The sequence below is a fragment of the Pempheris klunzingeri genome, chromosome 14 (assembly GCF_042242105.1).
Source record: "Pempheris klunzingeri isolate RE-2024b chromosome 14, fPemKlu1.hap1, whole genome shotgun sequence".
NCBI classification, from domain to species: Eukaryota; Metazoa; Chordata; class Actinopteri; order Acropomatiformes; family Pempheridae; genus Pempheris; species Pempheris klunzingeri.
In genome coordinates, this window is record NC_092025.1 from 17,457,797 (window position 1) to 17,478,522 (window position 20,726).

General features: G+C 39.1%; 1 protein-coding gene across 1 annotated transcript in view; it reads left to right on the plus strand.

Moving 5' to 3' along the window:
- The window catches only part of LOC139212868 (gamma-aminobutyric acid receptor subunit beta-2-like), a 49,938-nt gene extending 32,200 nt beyond the window's left edge, over window positions 1–17,738 (plus strand). Inside the window, 6 exon segments of the mRNA XM_070843425.1 lie at window positions 1,002–1,084; window positions 10,897–11,034; window positions 13,260–13,412; window positions 15,509–15,753; window positions 16,653–16,793; window positions 17,391–17,738. Coding sequence (XP_070699526.1) covers window positions 1,002–1,084; window positions 10,897–11,034; window positions 13,260–13,412; window positions 15,509–15,753; window positions 16,653–16,793; window positions 17,391–17,738 — 1,108 coding nt within the window.
- Window positions 17,739–20,726: the final 2,988 nt, after the last annotated feature.

Below are 20,726 nucleotides of genomic sequence, written 5' to 3' on the forward strand. Positions count from 1 at the left end.
GATTCTAAGTGGAGAAAAACATAAAAGAACCTCCCACGATCTCTTTTGTTTGTCTTTATTCATACAACTTTTCACGCTCATGTTCACAAAGCGAAGCACTGTCAGTCAAATCAACAGAGGGAGGGATAACTGTAGGAAAACTTTACACTCACATGAAAGCCTTGTAAATCACACACTCAAATAAAGCTTTTTGACATGCAACATTTATATTTATATATTGCCCAAGAGTTTTTGTTGTTAACAGCTATTTAAATAACCTGAATTCTCCAATGTCTTCCTCCGCTTCCTTTTAGTGGTAGTGATAGTATTTAATGCAAGCAATAATCCTGACTTGTAAAGTCTTTGGGATGTCATCAGGTTGTAGAATATGAACCTTTCATCCAACAGCTTTCATGATGATGACATGCAGCAGTCAGACTACAAACACGACCACTGTTATCTCTGGCCTATTGCTGCCACCGCTGTCCCACAGAGTTTGATCCCTGCCGCGTCTCGCATCTCAGGTGGGGCCTGACATGGGCGACACAGGATTATCCAAACAATGCTAAAACTGGGACATGAGGATTAGCTTTGGCCCTGTAATCCCCAATGGAGTTCCCACCACTGCTGCCACCACCCCCAAACCCTCAAAGCCTGCTGCATTTACCTGTAGAGGTTACTGAAGATTTTAAGTCCTGTTTAGTTACTCAAAATAAAAATAAAAATCATCATTGAAATTTTTGTGAGATGTGAATTATAATGTAAGAGCACCAATGAGTTGAGAGCCAGTGCAGGGCCCTCGGTGGATGGATGTGGAGGTTTGGTCCCCAAAGGTTTGATCCCAAATATGTACTGCAGGTAACAATTTTGTATATTTCCACTTTAGAGATGGTTTTCCTTCTGATTACTAATAGGCTCTTGGTCTACATCTGCAATATGCAACAAACAACCAACATCCAATTAGCTGTTTATCAAATCCCACCACAATGCTGTGAGTTGAACATATTGTCATGTGTTTCCAGGATCACGACCACTGCTGCTTGTATGATGGACCTGAGAAGGTATCCACTGGATGAGCAAAACTGCACCCTCGAGATAGAGAGTTGTGAGTAATTTGTTCCTTTACTCATTTTCTATTTTTTAATCTCTTCCTTCATTTATTGATATTGTGCCTCTTTCCAGTGCTATAAATCTCTAGACTTAAATACGTGTCTGTGCCCTCATACACTGGCATCGCCTCAGCTTTGTTCAATCAGCTGTCAGGAACTATCTGTGACTGGGCCCCACTGGGTCCCAACAATTTGTGCTCTACTGCGAGGATTTACTCAGAATTTTAATATTTTTTAACATAATCCTTCCCATCCAATTTCCTGTATTTCCCTTGGTAAAAGAAGAACCATTTATTTCTTGTAAACATACGCTTTGCAGAGTTTGCTCTTCTAGACAGAAAATATTGGATCAGTCCAGATAAATACTGTAGAGCTGTTTTTTATTGCACAAAAATCGGTACCAAGAAGAGTAGAAGAGTGTGTCTTTCACAGCTACACCAATATGGTACTGAGACTTTGGAAAAATTTGTGGAAATGTTGGTGAAATTGGTTTAATAAGCCTAACACTCTCTCTGCCAGGCATAATCTTGAAGGGGATCATGTGTTTGATTGTGTGTGCATGTTTGTTTGTGTGTGTCTGTCTGTCCACACTGATCAGCAAACTATTTTATTTGTGTGCATTTATCCCTTTATGCTTAACAACCTCTTTTTTTTTACCATCATCTGACTCCTCACACAAATCACAGAGCAAAAGGCATTTCTCCTGGTGCTGAAGTGATGATGGAGAATCCTAATGTTGTGCAAAGCTCAAAGTTGCAGCCTAGTTATGACAACAATTTATGAGCATTACATCATTACATAAGGGGTGCTGTGGCACCTCTATGGCACCTACCATTTAACCAAAACATAATGGCTTTTAAGGTTTGAATGCATCCCAGAACATTTGTTGTATCTCTTTCAGTTTTTCTACAGTAAGCATATGATTGTCTCGTAGTATTATTAATAAATCTTTAGAGGGTAGGTTCATGTTTACTTTCCTGGATGTTGTCCAACACAGCTGACATCCTTGATGCTCTAATGGCAAAAGCTCGATCACCTTAGTTCCTTGAAAACAAGAGACGAACGGCGAGCTAAAAGGGGTGACCTCATCATTAAACTCAACTGGGTGACTGTGAATGCATCTGAATGTAGTTGCAAGACAGAGATGGAACTAAAGGTTGTTACACTCAGTTGTACAAGTGAGCTGGAAGGCCTAAAGCCGGCATTGGTGTACAATGGGAAGTAGTGTGAAAGGAGCAAAGGAGGTGTTAGAGTTTTTGTGAACTCAAGATCACACAGCACAGTTAAAACAGAAAGGTTCCACAGAGGCCTGATACTGCTAGTAATGTGCCTGTAGTAACAAAACCTGCTTTGAGGATTTTTTCGTGCCACAGTTGCTACAAAGATACTATCACAGTTCTATCATGATAACCTCCCCCATCACTTTTCTTTCTCCTGTAAATGCGAAATTAAGACGTGCATCTTTCTGTATGCAAGAGTAACTCTGCGTACAGCACTTTAAAAATGTACTGTGCCCAGATACAAGCCATTTGTCCAGCAGCAGCCTGCTGACTTCTGTCTGTGGTTACAGGAATGCATTAAGGCTCTGCTGTACAGTAGTCAGCTAATGGACTAGAATGTGTTTTGCTTGATGAATAGTGAGCACATACGGCTCCCCAACTGTATCACAGCACATATTGCATCAAATTCTATCATTCCTGTGAAAACAGTTTGTTGATACCAAACAGTGAATTAAAACACACACAGTGTCCATCCTCAGCCATCTGGGTTGGAGATATGCACAGTTAGGTTGGCAGTAGCAATGTCCAAACAAAGTGAAAAAGCAAAAGTTAGGAAGAAGGATTGCCAACAGAGGGGGGAATTGGAATCAAACTGTGGCAGATTTGTGCGAAAGAGTGGAATGGGATGAGAAATATTCTTGTGTGTAAGCTGTTTGGCCAAGTGGTTGAAGGGAACCAGGAGGGGACAAACCAATTGAACTTGCTTTTCAACAGGTTTGACAAGGTGACCTCGGGCCACAGGCTTCGCCCCTCTCATTTGATGATGACAGTATAGCTGGCATCACATCTCTTTATCAAATCTAAACTGTCCATCATCGATGTAACATCACTGCCCTTTTCCTCTGCTCAGTCTGTCCGTCACTGCCACTTCTGAGTATGTGCTTAGGAATGCTTTGTGCAAGTGGGCCAGCCGCCCCTATTATTTTCAATGTAGAACCCCACACTACAATAGGCAACTCACCCGTGGCATTTCACTGTCCCTCGCCGTTTTTTGGTGCTGGCACTGTTGATGCACTGCAGCAGAAGCAGCACTTGTGTTACTGGCTCCCATTTGGTTTTATACAAATATCACTATCTGCTATTAAGCTATCTGTTGTCAAATAAAGTACAAATAGAAACAATAGATATATAGAAATATATAAGATAAATAGAAACACTTCTGACTTTATCTTTGACTCTTGACGTTCTTATGTGGAGGAGAGAAAAACAGAAACCCATGTTGCTTCTTTTTCTGCTCATGCTATTGCTGAGAGGATGACCCTCACGCTGACACCACTATACACAAGACTGCTTGCTTGTCATCTTATAGTTTCTCTTGCCAAGGTGAGCAACCAAGAAAAACACCTTAATCAAACCTAATTGGGAAGCCGGTATGTCTCTGGTGAGGTGATGTAGAGCTCATAACTGCAAATGTTAACTCATACTGTGCAGTGTCCATTTAAGCTACTTGTTTAATCATAGTTCATGGGAATGGTGGAAGGCAAGTGAGGGGGGAGACAGACATGGGCATTGGCTGTTTACAAATTACTATTCTATAATTTTGTGGCAGTCTTTTTTCCCTAACCAAGTTTAAAACACACTGGATGGGGAGCAGTAACTGGGACTGTGTTTATGTGGGCATGCATAGATATGGGTGTTTAAGTGTGTGTACAGTATATGTGTGCACTTGAAAATGTGATGTGCCCTGCAGATAAAAAGACTAAACACAAACTCCGTTCCCTCTTTTGTTTCGTCGAGCCCTGACAGTTGAAGGCCTCATGGAAAAACACTCTATCCTTATATCCTTTATATCCCTTTGTAACTGCACCATTTTATTCTCATTTATGATTTTCTGTCCTGTTCTGTCCTTGTTACCAGGACTTGATGCATGGACAAAGATGACGTCTTATACACTCAACATTTGCAGTATGTTTGATATGAATGGGGGGGAAAGATAAAATATAAAACATCATGATTATAGTGGTGGGGATAGAAAGATGTAAATGATATATTCTGGATAGTCACTGGCAAAACAAGGGACGTTCCCGGGGAGCAGTTTGTGATCTGTCAACTTTGGTTCATTTTAATCATGACTAACCATAACCAAGTAATTTTAGTTACCAAAAATTAACCAAAGTTTTACTACAGGTCATGATATGCTCATAAAAATAGTTTTTGTAAAGATCATTTGGGTCGTTTTTGATGATCATATTGTCTGTCTTTGTTCGTTTATTGTTGTTAATCTTGTTGTGTCACTGCCACCTGTAGATCAGTGGAATATTTCCTCAACAAATGACACCAGAGTATAAAATGTTTGCAGGTCTCTAAAACCCTGAAGTGTGCATTCAGTGGAATGTGTCTAGATATGGCCAGAGCTTTAATACAGCAAAGATAATGTTATAAAACACGGGGTGTGGTTCATTCTGAACTGGAAGTTCTACCTTTAGTTGAAGAAAACCTCACTTGGCTCTCACACCATTATTGCATGTTCATCATCCACTGAGAGCTTTGAGACAGTATATTGGCTTTTTCCTCATAACTTGCGTACTGTATACCTCGTTGTTGGCATATCTATAAACATAGAGGCCATAGCTGAGGTGGGTAGAGGTGATAAGAATAACTACACTCTGGATTTGAATGCATTATATGACAGAAGGTACAGAAGATATGTCCTTGTCCCTGTTACTGCTTCAACGACTTCGTAAAAAAGAAAATACAATGTAGTTCTGGTCTATTTTTGTTTTGAGGCAAGGTATGTTTGGCTTTAATACCACTCAACCTCAGCCTAGCATTTGGCTGCACTGGATTGGGGCCAAGCAATGTCACTCTGCATTTGTTTTGTTACTATACTTGCTCAGCATCTCTATAATGCATGCATAATCTAGGGCCTCAACTAGCGTAGTAGGCCACACAACCTCAGAGCAAGGAAATACCATTCACTGCATTATTTAAAAGGGTTAAACCCTTGATGTTCTGGGTCACTGTTACAGTAACGCAGTTTACTATGTACAGTATTTACCCTGCTGTACAGGAAGCCTACCTTCACAGGAAACTGATTCTAGTAAAAGATGTAAGATTGACTTTACTCACAGGCATAGCAGCTGCGCACCTTTTCAATAAATCATAACATGAGAAGGGCCATTCAGCCGTTAAACACCGAATACTATAAAGACCCATTTTTTCCCCCTGACTAGCTGCTTTAGCTTTAGCATATGTGTGACTGCAGATGGCTCTTAAGGAGACACTAACATTAGGAACTTACGTGAAGCGGCTTTGACAAAAGCATTTAGAGAGAATGGCAACTTAAACACAAATTAAGACAGACTTCCAGTCACCGATACATTCACATCGTCACACTTGCCTTTCACAGGGGAGTGAAAAGGCACATTACGTCTGTTATTTCACGCAGCTCCTGTGCACTCACAATGGAACTATCATTTCATTACAGCATCTCTACCAAGTAATAGTTATATTTTCTGCACCAGCGATGCACATCATATGGACAGAGCCACTTCCACTGCCTATCTCTCTCTCTCTCTCACTATCTGTGCCCATCAGAGCCCATTTTTAGAAAATGCACACATCCTCGGGGGTGTGAGTGGTTTTCTACACTTGGGTTTGTATGGCTTATTTATTTTCCTTATCTTTAGATGTTCTGTCCCTGTCCAGGCATGCAATCAGCTGCTGCTTGCTGTGTACTGCAAAAGTTTGAAGACATTTTTAATTGGACACCAGGAATAACATTAAAGTCGCTTTGAACTGCGCGGAATCAAAAATTCATCTGAGACATATTTAAGAGTGTAGTAGCCTTCTCAGCTCACAAGGGAGAGTGAGAGTGAGCGTTCAGCGGTTTGATTTGACGTGTGTGAGGATGTTTTTGTGCGTCCATGCAAACATATGTGTCTTCATGTGCTCATGTACGCACGTGTTTACTCGCACACCTCAAATCGTTGTCTATTAATATGCACTGAGCTGGCTTGTATTTCCTCCTGTAAATTGAGGAAAGAACCAGGTTTCCCAAGCCATGCATTTTAAATGCTACAAGTCTGGTTAGGTTTAGCTGTGTAGATGTGTAGGACTCTATGCATCATAAGTTTGATAATTTGCAAATCACTCCCTGTGTGCTTTCTGAATTCATCTAATGGCTGTCCAGTGGTGCGGCACTCAAAATTCTCATATTTACTATTCACAAAAGGTTTGACATTTTTTGTGACATCGTTTGATTTGAAGGTGCTATTCTCCATTAAGGTCTGTAAACAATGGAGCTGCATAAAGTTATGTGTTCTCATCACAGATGTGAATGTGAAAATCAGATGAGATGATTTTTAAGCTTGTTGTTTGTGCTCCCGCATGGCCTTTAAAATCTATGTCACAATAACAATGGTGTTAATTACAAACTGGACACTCTACACTACTTTCTAAGTTTTATCATAGGTATATGATGTTTTATAACACCATTCAGAAGTTTAAAAAAAAATCCTTGATAATGTTTTGCCCGGAGCAATATCAAAGCCAGTGTTTTATCTCTCTCCAAAATCCTTCTTTGCCCATTAAAACAAATCAACTGAGACATTATTTCATAAGCTTGATAAAAAGGCCTGGAGTCAGATTTGGTCAGGGAGATATGCCAGAGTCCCAGTTAAATAGCTTTAGTATTGTATTGCTATCTCCTCTGATGCTATCGTGAACAATTTCATTTATTTTTGGCCTGCCAAGGCTTCCAGACTTTGGAATCCATGAGAGACGCCTTTGTGTTCGCATAAAATACCTATTGTCACACCCATAGTATTTTTTTTTCCTTTTTTTGTACTGAAGGGAAGACATTGCATTTCATGCCACCAAGTATCAGGGAGCTAATTTCCTCTTTTCGAAGTTAATAGATATACTGTGGGTTAACTCTCTCTCTTGTCTTTGATGTATTGCAAATCATGTTTTTTTGGTCTCTTTTCATTTTGTCTTTCACTCTCACAGTCTTTACTCCTTTCAATTAATTTCATGCAGGCTTTGAATCAGGACGATCTATCTGTGTCAAACACTGTGATGTAATAATGTCAGTATGAAAGCGAAGTGGCGCAAAATTGTAACGTAAGCCTCAATGATGTAAAAATAATGGAGCTAAGTGGATCGGGTAGTTGGACAATCAAAAATATGAAGACCAACAAACAAGCACAGGTACTCACTCCTCTTTACTGGAAGTTTGTATGCATAGATCTGCAAGTAGTTGTGTGTGTTGCCAGTTGACAGAAATAATCTCTTTTTAAACTCATGTTAGCCCCCCTGGAGTGTAATGTGCATTACACCTCATGAGTGATAGGCTTAAGGTTAGGGTTAGAGGGCTACATCCTCAGATATATCACTGGAAAAGTTGACGTTTTGGCATAATATGGTGTAAAAGAAATGCTCGTGGAATTTTCAAAAATACACAGGGTTCATCCTCTAGAGAGAATGATTGTTGTACATTACATTACATTAGTCCTGGTGGTGGCACAAGATCTGGGAGTCACCAATAAAAGCAGCTTTCATCATCTGGGAACGATCCTCAGGGACTGAGCATGTTGACGCAAATGTAAATTTTGAATCTCAAGCAAAAGGAGGCTTTCAGTTGCGGTTTTATCACTTAAGAAATGTATCCAAAATCAGGTTATTCCTGTCTGGCCCCAACCTGACCTGCCTTTATTTCATCCCATCTCAACTAATATAATTTCCTTATACTCTGCACTTAGAAGAGAAAGCACTTAATCGTCTGCAGTCGGTTCAAAATGTAGTTTCCAGACTTTTTACTGGAACTGAGAGAAGAAGACGTGTAATTCTCATTTTACCGTCCATCATTTGGCCACTTATTTCTTTTGGTATGCATTTTGAAATTTTATTGATTGCTCTTATCTGATGGTGATGACGACAATGATGATGACAATGATGGTGATGATGATGATGATGATGATGGTGTGATATGAACTGTACAGCACATGAATGGTTTTTTAGAGGAAAAAGGAATTATATTTAAATGTAGTGAGCACCCAACTCCACATTTGTCCAGAGGAGCAAGAGATGTCAGAGTGTGAGGGTGTTGAAAGCAGCCACTGAAGAGTCTGCTTTAATAATTCAGAGCAACTAAATAGGTCACATAAGTATTAATTAAGGAGAGCAGGGTATGGAGGATGGAAAAGAAAAGGGAGGGTTGAGTGAAAGATAGATGGACACGTAATAGTTGTTATGATAGAAATAACTGAGAGGAGAGAATGAGAGGAATGTAATCAAATGGAAAAAGTGGTGGGAGAGAGTGGGATAAAAACAGAACAAGTTAAAAAAAAAAAAAAAAGGGGGTGGTGGAGAAAAGAAGGCAAGACCTGAGGACAAAGAGGAGAAAAGAGATGTGGTGTAACAGCCTATACTGCATGCAATAATCAATGAAACAGCGTGGGAGTTCCCTCAAATCGATCCATTAAACATGCTTTCATTCGTCATCCAGCCCGGCCCTGTACTGTACTGTACTGTACACACTCATGCAAATGTTATGTTATTTCACTTTGCAGCTGCTAAATCTCCCCATCATCAGCATTTGACAGAGTGACAGTCACACACACACAACCGCGCTAATGCAAAAAAAAAAGAGTCAACTTCCACGCATGCAATGAAATGACTCGCTCACGCAAACTCAACTAACATGCAAATCCCCATTGCAGCAAACATGTAGTTGTAACTGTTGCAGCCTTCACAAATGATTATGTTGAGTTACTGAAAACATTCCCGAGTGTTGTTTAATCCACCTCCTGCTGTTACCTAAAATGCAATACTATACACACGTGCACAGTGGAGGTGACTGAATAGTTTTATGATGAAAGACTGCAATATTCATTTATTTATGTCTTGAAGAGTAAGTAAGAGCAAGTTCACACTTATTTACGCTGTTGGGGCTGTCAGAGGTTAAATAATCTACCATCTTGCTATAAATATAGCATCTTAACATCTTAACCCTATTGCACAAGAAGAAGTACGTGTGTGTCGCTTCTCAACTCTTTTGGAGCCAAAAGGGATGAGCAATAGTGGTCTATATGCTTTAAAACAAGTGCGTCTGCTGTACGTGGTGCTTTTCTGGGTTTGCACAGCATTTTGCATTGGTTTATTATCATGACGAGTTCTGGTGTAGCTCAGGGGAGGCTTCAAAACAATTTCAGTGCTATTCAAGAAGGCTTTCATACGCATGCACAGAGGTTCACACAGGTTAATATATTCCCTTTTTATACATTACTTCACAAATTCCTGTTTTAGTTGAGTTTCATGTAGTTTTAACTTTAGTTATGAGCCACTCTTCTGAAAAAGCACACTAATCCCAGCTGTCTCCTGTCTCTCCTCGTCTCCTCATCTCCTTCTTCTCTCTCTGAGACCACCTCGTATACCCTGAAGTCAGCAGACATGACAACTGCACCAGAGCAGACAGGCAGTAGGCAGTGGATTATGCAAGAGCCAAGTTTCATGGTCTAATGAAATTTCTTACTTTTCTTTTTGTCTTCAGCTATAACTACAGAGTACTGTGTTACTCAATCATTTATTGCTCTTGCCCACTGGCCGCTTTGCTGTCCATGTCTCCAATGATTTGGCCAAAATGAGAGCAAAAGAGCTAGTAGCTTTGGTTCGGATTAATATTAATGGGCTTTCTTCTCGTCTCTTTGCAGATTTTACTGGGTTTTTAGTGATGAAAATTGATGCCAAGCCTGATTATTTAATCATTCTTGCTCATGGTGTTTAATAATTTAGTTGCTCATGGGACAAAACATAATAAAGTTGATTCATATATATTTAGTCCCATGTATACAGTGTTCCCTCAGCTACCGTGTGGAATTTTATATACTTGATTTCATTATTTATAGTTGTAACAGGCTTTTTCATAATTCAGCCACAGTCAAGAATACAGTACCAAAATATGAGCATGTGCCTCACTGCTGGGTACCTCAAAAGTTGATGTTGAGGTGTGTAAGACATGGGACTGTCGTGCAGCTGCTTAGTGGCCGACTATAGACTGTGGTGGTGAAATGTGAACTGTGTGAGTGCTTATAAATCAAGGTTAAAGAATCAGTTCAGCATGACATAACGTTGGAGAGGCTCAGGAGAAATTTTAACAATCACAATTGTTTATTGTCTATTTGGATCCCCATCAGTTGATACCAACGCAACAGCTACTTTTCCTGGGGTCAAAAAAGAGTCAAGAGCACACAGGCTGAATAAATCTGACCAGTCTAGTCCAATTTTGCTAACATTTCTTCCTCTTGACATGCAAATGCAGTAATTGTGGGACAAGTCAGTTAGTAGTAATAGCACAAAAAGCAAGTAGGATGTGAGTCATCCTTTCCTTGTGGATAACCTCATATTTTTAGTCAGTGAACCAAGGACCAATTACTGTGTCTGCTGTCAGCACAATGTAAAATGGTGACAAATGCAAACCTAATCAAGTGCCAAGTGATTAATTAACTGGACTGATGGGACATGATGATGAACATATATATAGACCATTAACAATCCTCAGTAATTCCTGTTCTCCTACCCTATCTCAGATGGTTACACCACAGATGACATTGAGTTCTACTGGCGAGGAGGAGACAATGCTGTGACGGGGGTGGACAAGATTGAACTGCCCCAGTTCTCCATTGTGGATCATAAGCTCATCTCCAAGAATGTCGTCTTCTCCACAGGTAATGCTGTCAAAACGGGCTGAAGTGCACGAATCACAATCGGCCTTAAAAGAAATCAAACTACAGGATGTACAGGGTCGAGCAAACAAACAGCTAAACCAGTACAACAAAGTAATCCAGTATTAGCAGCCCTGACATAGATATTGTATTGAAGCACATGTGTTAAATTTAGGTTAAGACGTGCACATGCACATACTTATCGATTATTACTTTGCTTTAATTTCCATTAAAAAAGCTCTTTATTTATCTTCTGTCTCTTACGGTTACTTCATTTCATTATCATTGTGCTGCTGCAAAGAGGGCAGTATGGCAGTTCATAAATATTGACTAATTTAAGCACTTATTGATATGAAAACAGCTTCCACTATCCCCTAATTTCCAGAAATGCAAAAAAAATGTTATGTAAATCTACAAATGCACATGAAGACCTACGAATAAAGTGCTTGTGAGACGGAAGACACCATGACTTATTTAACAGCAATAAACAAAAAGAATGCTGTCTGATATAATGAAATATGCATCTCCTCTGCATTTTCATATTCATGAATTTGTCATGCAAGTAAGCAACTGCAAGCGGGACACAGCTGAATACAGTTTCTGGGTACTGTATTGAATAAGAGCAGAACACTAATGCGATAAGAATGGAGAGACTCCAACAAATGAGATGGCTCGTTTTGTCTGCAGGGGTCACACATTCCACGCGACCCTATTAAAACATAATGCTTCCTGAGGAATACACACTGTTTGTATCCATGTGTGTGTGTTTGCTGACTGTTAACGTGCATGTTCACTCAAGCGTGTCCCTGCAGTGTCCCTGATTTTATTACTTTATACAGAAATATAGTAGACGGGGGATTCCCTTTTAACTTGCGATACGGAGGGACCGACCCGGGGGTCAGTCTGAAAATGCAAACATCAGCACTAGTGCCTGGGCAGTTATCCAATACAAGTGTCATGTTTCACTCCAAGGATAGGCAATGTCATTGTCGTCCTTATGAATAATAAATATTCACTGTTGCACCTCTGTCCTGTCATTTTCTACCCAAGCTGTGTCCTCACTTCATAAAGAAATAATTCAGTGATTCTCGAGGTGGCTCATGCTGATATTAGTTGAACTGAAATAGCAGATCCAAGAGGAGCTGAGGCTGATAGATTGTTGGCGCTTACATTAAAAAGACTTAATATACCTCCCTCGTCCCTCTGCAATATGCAGTTTATTGGAAAGTTATGCAGAAACAGAAGTCTATTCTAGCTCTTGTTGTGGTGCCTCACCCCGTTCAGTTGTAATGCAACTCAAACCAAAAAACAGCCAGTTCCCTAAGGAGGGAATTATAAGTGCTGATACAATTTGCCCTCACCAAAACCCTGCTGTGGGCTTATTTCAAACACAGCGGAGATAAGAAAAAGGAAGAAAAAAAAAAAAAAAAAAGGACCCTCAACAGACAAACTATCAAACCTCTTGCGCGAGCAGTAGAAAACGGATAATTCTGGAGAGCACTGACGATTCACTTGAGCGGAGGCAACAAATATGGCTTTTTATTGAACGCTTGGATGCAACCGTGGGATGAGAGACTACACTCAGACTGCTTGCCATATGTTGTGATGATTTACAGTATGAAAGCCCAATGTTGACAAAAGAGCTCAGAGGGAGCGCAGTCTACATTTTAGGTTACCCTCATAAACTTAGTGTTATCACTTTTCACTAGACAGGACTGTGATGCTGAAGCAAGTAGCCGATTAATTGATTAGTTAATCCACTGAGGATTTGCTGATTTTCATTGGATTTCTTTCTACTTTTTATTTGAACAAAACAAGTAAACAGAAGCACCTTAGGGCTGGGGAAATCGTGTTACGTATTTTTTTTGATTACAGTGCAGGATTGTTAATTTCTATGCTTTTTAAAACTTACCAGAAAACATTTTGATGACTTTTGTTGGGCACATTCAGTAAAAAAGGCAGAAGTACAAACGTGTGTCTGAAACCTTCCCTGTTTTCTGACAAATTACCTGTCTTGTTGTTTTGGTAGGTGGACTTGTTGTCTGAACTTATGCTGAGGTCTGAGGACATCCTAAAATATACACTGTAAGGGAGAGTTCTCTTTAAAATAGCATAATCAGAAAACATAAAGTCCCGGAGAGCTGGCAGCTGTGGCAAATATTGTGAAAATGCATCACCTAACACTGTTTCTGCTTACGTTTTTTCCTTCCCCGGCCCCCTCTCTGCAGGTGCTTACCCTCGTCTGTCCCTGAGTTTTAAGCTGAAGAGAAACATTGGATACTTCATCCTGCAGACGTACATGCCTTCTATACTTATCACCATCCTCTCCTGGGTCTCCTTCTGGATCAACTATGACGCCTCTGCTGCCAGAGTGGCTTTGGGTGAGGCCTGCAATACAAATTTAGACAGATAGGCTGGACACGCTGAAAAAAAATTAGAAGAAGATTGAACTGGCACTGAATAGACTGACCAAGGCAAAGTAGTACATAGTACATAGTACATAGTACATTTCGCCTGATAACAATCACATCATTCACTTGAAGGGCATATTGAGACAGGAAACATTGAGGGTGACAAGTTCAGGAAAAATTTGATTTACAACATATTCTACTTTAAGTATGGCAAAAAAAATCTGAGCTTTTAAAGATTAAATACGAATGAACAAAAGTAAAAGAGTTTATAGAATACCTGCTTGACCTGTGTCCCGTATAAAATGCAATTACTTATCTTATTATTTAGCAATATTCATCATCACGGATGCGCTTTTCTGTGCTCTGAAAGCTTTTCACTGTACGAAATCCATATTATATAGTTCTTCAAACGTTTCATCTTAAATTCTCACCCTTTTCAAATGCATTCATTCCCGACTGTGCTTTTTGTCTTTATCGTCTCATTAAAGAGAGCAGAATAGCCCTCTGCTGATCTACAGCTGCACTATGTTTCCTTTACAGTCACAGTGCAGTGTTAACAGGGTCAAATACCCGTCCCAGCACAACAAATGTCGCCGTGTCCCACGGCCGTATTAAGCAGTGGTTTGTTTCCCCTCTGTTTTCGAGAGCCTCTGTGCTTTTCTGTAAGTCACAATTTCCCTCCGTCATCCTCTATTATGTAAACCCCATGTAGCCTGTGAGGTTCGTATTGAGCTTCTATCTTACTCAGTGTTTATTGGAAGCTCCCTGCTTTCTTTTCGCCCCAACTCCATCCACCCAGCTTCATCCATCCTTCTACCCGTCCCTCGCTTTAGTCGACAAGGCAATTTCGCTGATTGACGACTGAGCTGCATTTAGTGATCCGAGGGGGAAGGCATGCATGGGATTTAATGAAAAAAAAAAAGGTAATGCTCCATAATGGAGGCAGGTCAACAGAGTTGGGAAATGTTCGGTCACCCCCCAATCAACGCTAGATTCAGGAACCACTTCACTCTGACCTGGTTTCAGGCATTAAAATGGACCTGTAATGGCTAAATCACATGGCCTCTGTGCTGCAGAAATCCTTTGTTGTTATTGTTAAGCTTTTGCAGCAACAGCTTGGGAAAATTGCCTGAATCCTATTTTGAGCAGTGGTCATCTGACAGCTTTGTGACAGCTGTATAATTTAGTAATTGTTTACTGAGACTCTCATTTGAAATTGCCTTAAATAATCACGTTGTGTGTGCTTTTAAAGTAGAATATACAGGTGCGTGGGAGAGGATTTGTGAGCACTATAGGAGCTGAGAACACAATTATTTAATCATGCATGGAAAATCATGTTTAAGCTTTAGAATCAGGCCTCTCATACCATCTATAATTCCTGCATATAGATAATACCATAGTCATACACTATTGTACGCACACTAAATTCAAGAGCCAGTGCTTTGCTACAATGTCAAAAATATTGAAATGAAATTACTGCTAGCCAGAGTAAGCGTCTCACTCATAATAAGCACAAACTCAACACATTGATATGCACACTCAATCTGACAGCAACTATCCCCACAGCTCTCTAGGCGAGGCTTTCGAAAACTGTCTACAACTTTTCTCAGTAGGAGTTCTCCGCTAATGAACAAGACCAAGGTTGACATTTGAATTTCAAATCGCTGCGCCGCTTCAGGTGCACGTCTCTTAGCTTGTCTCCCAATGCATAGTTGGAAGTCACAGGGGTAAGCCCCTCGGTTTCATTGATCCTGACAGGCTTAATGAAGCGCAGACATGGTATCAAGTTGATCACAAAGATGTCTTGCAGTCAAAAGATTAACACTCAAATTCAGTCAGAATAGCACAGCAACTATGGGTTTTCAGTGATTGTCGCTACTGATTTAATAAAGATGCAAGAAGTTAATTTGTGGGTGCTCACCTCACATATTTGTGGTTATTACATATAAGTGGCATAATTGTGTGTGCTGATGTGTACTCTTTTTTGTTCTAACATCCTTGATTTACACCACTACACAATGTGCGTGTGCAAAATGAGTACAATGAGTACTGTCCTTCTCCGCCAGGTATTACCACGGTGCTCACCATGACTACTATCAACACCCACCTGAGAGAAACCCTCCCCAAAATCCCCTATGTCAAGGCCATAGACATGTACCTCATGGGCTGCTTCGTCTTCGTCTTCCTGGCTCTGCTGGAGTATGCGCTGGTGAACTACATCTTCTTTGGCCGGGGCCCTCAGCGGCAGAAAAAGGCAGCTGAGAAGATAGCGACAGCCAACAACGAAAAGATGAGGATGGATCCAAACAAGGCATGTTAAAGAATAGCTCAGCTTGCCTCTGTAGAGCTGCAATTTAGAGTTCCATTTAGAAAAAGGACTGACTTTCCTCAGATTCAGACTATTTTTCAGAAAAATGCCTCCACGTATGCGGATTTAAGCACATACTCACGAGCTCACATAAACTTATATTTTCAAGTGAAAGCAGTTTTATTTGCTCTAGATTCGCAGGATCTCATCTCTTCTTTGCGATGAAATTTCAATTTAATTATTCATAAAGCTGTCTAAAGAGCTCTGAATAATCGCTAGCAAAGAAAAGAAATGTCACCACTTCAAATGGAGGGTTGACCTAATGTTTCGTGCCTTCACTGTGCCAAGTAAAGCCAGCCTAATAAGCTTGTACTATCCCTGTTTGAAATCCAAGCTGACATGTTGCCAGCTGAAACAGAGGGAAATGAGGTCTCTGAGCCACTTGGCTCTTTGTCTTGGTAGAAATAGTTGCGTTCACTTTCCCCCTGTTTGTGCTCCCAGCTGACATACTTTACTAAAAGGGATGCACAATGGCCATCATAACATGGCTGCACATGCACATGCTGACATCAGTAGAATTTAAAACACTCTCTAGGACCGAGCATGAAATTGCATTAGTATCCTGTAACATCAAGTAAAGCAAAAGGAGGAAAGCACAATTAGGCTTGTGTTCTGAAATCTCTGACAACAGGAATGCTTATTTCAAAAGCGACACTAAAAACTGTACTGCAGTTCATGCCCACATACCTCTGCAGTTACTTCTGAACACAGGGATTTCATTATTATTATTATTATCAACATTCAGTCTTGCCAACTTATACCTGCCCACACAAATGAAACCTCCTTCCACTACTTTTTTTTTTGTTGCTCAAAGTAACCATGGTGATTCTTTTTGCTTGCAGTGGTTGGTGGGGAATGTAGTTGGCAGAGATGACACTCTGTATGCAAGAATGAAACAAAGGGACCTCGATGGTCACGACTCGATGTGGGAACCAATCTTTGTGGATGACGCAGCGATTGGACTTGGTGATCAAAAGAACAAGGTACTGCCAAAAACATATTTTTTTGAAGTTGAGTTTAATTGCTAAGTAACTTTTAACATGATAAAGTACTAGTACTAGTAGTTTGTTTGTTAGTTTTAATACAAGCAAGTATTATTGATGTTTTTTTGTTTCTTTGTTTTTTGGTGATTTGGGGGCAACAGAACAAGATGTAAACATTAATATATTATCATTTTATAACGTCGATAACATTTGCCTGTTTACACATCCATGGGTGTTTCTGGCTTCCAAATGCTCCATAATGTTCATTAAGCAAAAAATGTTTGCTTTCTGCTTGGTGCTCAGAAGGTAAAATGCCAAAGCAATGAGCTGAAAGATGTTAAAATTCTCCATAGATAATGATAATTCTCTGTAGGTTCTTCACTAGGAATGAGAACATTACACATAATCATCCCTCCCATATTTAATTAAAATATTCTGAAGAATACGTGCTTATAGACTCCACTAGACTCCACTTTTTTAAATTATAATTCTAATACCTTCACATTGTTATTAAGTTTAGTGAAATGTGATTTATTAGGTAAATAAATGCTGTTGCTTTGATATACATTAGACAAACTTAAGTCTTCTCTTGGACAGATGGACCAACATGAAAACATCCTTTTGGGCACCCTGGACATCAAGAATGACATGGGTGTTTCAGAGCTGGCTCTGGGCCTCAATGATCCCAGAAACACCATGCTGACATACGACAGCTCGACCCTACAGTACCGTAAGGCAGGGCTTGCCAGGCACAACTTTGGCCGAAACACCCTTGAGTGCCACATGACTCAAAAGAAGAGCCGACTACGAAGGCGCGCTTCACAGCTAAAGATCACCATCCCAGACTTGACTGATGTAAACTCTATTGACAAATGGTCAAGGATGATCTTTCCAACTGTCTTTTCCTTCTTCAACATTGTTTACTGGCTTTATTATGTCAATTAAGAAAAAAAAAAAAAAAAAGGACATCAATGAGGGCAAGAACAAACAGCAAAATATGTTGTCATTTCTTGTTTGTTTCATTTTTCTATGTGATCTTGTAACACTGGACTGAATTACTATATTCAGGACTGGATTCATCATATCTTGGATTACCACACTTGCTGGCTAACACATGAAAACCTTATAGAAGAGAGATTACAAACATATAAGGTGCCTGTTCCTGAGTAATTGTTTAGAAAGTTACATATTTTGTGAATTGTGTGTCTTGCCATTTTTTGAAAATCTTGTTTGCATTTTTTTTATGTTTTTATCATGTTAGATTTACAGCATACATAATCCATTGCCAAAATACGATATCAGTTACATTTAAATCGACAAGTTGGCATATTTGAATGACCATTTACTTTCAACGACGCTACTTAAAAAGTGCTGAAGCAAGTTTCAGGTCAACAGGGTTTTCTAAGATTATGTCAAAGAAACAAAATGTACTGTTACTAGAATTTATTTCATACTAATATTATATGGGCCTGAAGTTGACAATTTACAATATCATGTAATGCGAGAGCTATTACAGATCAACCTTTTTCTACTTTATCATACTCTATATAACTATACAATTTATTTCTGAACATTCTTTCCTGTTCATAAACCATTTCGATGAGGCAGCATTAAGTAATATCAACTAAAATCGCGCCAGATTTTCCAGGTTTTAATCCAGATTGCACTCAAGAAGCCTGCTGAAGGTTAAATATGGCATAATGTAAAGAAGCTAATACAACAAACGTGGAGTATGATGCTTGTATTCTGTCCACTGTGTCAAATAGCTGAAAAAGAGAAAAGAGTAGAAATAGATAAGAAAAATATGTAAGGAAGAAAGTATCAAATATGTCAGTCAGCCGAATTGGCCTACATTTATCTATTATATAGTAACTAATGTTGGATTTCGACCCAAAGCATAAATACATGGTATGGGTGTCTTTGGGAAGGATTGTATCTTAAAAGAAGTAGTTTAGTTTTTATACTGTATATGTAAATATCACCCATGTTAAGCAGTTATTATAAGGATAATATGAGCTGAGAAATTTCCTTTTCAGCTCACTATTCTCATTTTCCTGAAAATATATTTGCAACATTAATAAAATGATATCCACCAATGCTGAAAAGGCACTTTATACTACTAAGATTCTTTCAGGAAGAACAGAGACAGTACAACTAAAAGGACTCCACTGGTCCACAGAAAGGCAGAAATGCATAAAAAGCACAAAAATCATCGAATATAAGTTGTTGTTGTTGTTGTTTTTTAATCCAGATGATCTTTCTTTTAATTTTCAAAACGTTTATATATTGTATCTGCCTCCCAAAACGGATTATTATAATTACTATAGGTTAAAAACCTCTCAGTCATGTATTGTTTCCAGATTGAAAAATGGGTTGATGATCATAAAGGATGTAGCCGTGTATCCAAAATGAACCTATTACAGATAATTACAGATTATTTATTAATGATACTGTTCTTTTGACCGTATGTACACACAAAGGTAGATTTTATAAAAGATTTTGCACACAAGTTCCTAAAAGCCATAAAGGCTGTACCGTAGTTCTTCTAATACCTGGTGCTTATGGGGGCTGTCTTAAGAGGAACTTCTTTAGTATGACTATGATCACACTTTGTTTTCCGTTAGCCTTCAGCAAGGTTCAAATGTAAAAATACAACTAGGGCTGCAATACACAAGAGCATCATATCCCCCCTCCCCATAGGCTTGCCACACTGTCCGTATGCGTGAACTCTGGTGCGCTGGCCTCTGCTCCACACACACACACAAAGCACCAAACCACGAGTGAAAGAGTGAAATGCAAACTGTCTCTTTGAGTTCAAGTTGAAGCAGCCGCCATAAAAAGCTGCTGCGGGAAGGAAGAAAAGGTAACTCCAAATATCTTTCAAGAATCACGCTCATATGAAAACTAGTAAGTGGAGACTTTGTCTCCGTTGTCTCATGTGCTTCTTTTGAGTTTAAAGGAAAACAACAAATATCTTATTTAAAAGGGATCGTTTCTCTTTGTGTGTCATTCATTTTGATTGTGAAGGTGTGTGAGGAACGCTGAAACGTAGTATTTTAATTGTTTATTTAAAATGTAGCTGCATACCTTTACGTCTCACTGCATGCTCTGTACAGTAGCACCTTGATATTCTGTTTTTGATCACTTTCTCTTTTCTTGCTGAAGTGTTTCTTTTCATTAGTGTTTTCTGTTTTCAAGTCAATTGATTTCAAAAGGAGCATACATACACGTCTGTTATTACAGTTTATAAAAAAAAAAACGTATGTATTCTATTGCAAATATTGATGATGACATTAAGAATATTTACATTTTTCTAACAAGCATTTACTTAACAGTTAGGACTGTTTTAAGAATGGCACAATGATGCATTTTTACAAGAACTGCCCAACAACTGAAATAGAAACTTCAAGTGAACATCGTACAGATGTGCATAGTTCTAACTTACAACAAAGTCCAGTTCAGTTTGAACCTTGGACGTCCATCTCGTCGGTGTTTACATGTCATTCATCAAAATTAATCATTTTCACCCTGTGTTGATTTAGGTATTGAAAATTGCACATAGTTACTAAATTGATATGTTTTGTTTCGTTTTTATATTTGATGGTGGTTATGTCAACAAAATGATCTAATTGTTCTTGTTTTTAATATACACTTCTTTTAAACAAATTGATTTTGTAAGTAAAAACCAGATAGATTCTGTGTTCTACCAGAAAACTGATTATTGGCATTGTAAATTTTTCTATAGATAATGAGTTGAACTCAAAATTTGGGATAATGTCCCAAAAACATATTTAAGTATGTATATATCAAATAGTATATTATTAATCATCAATTGGATATATTATTCCTGTAAATAAACGCCTATGAGCTCACTGGAGAAGACAAAAAGGACATTTTCAATATCATTTATATTGTAACATTAAGAGAATGCAA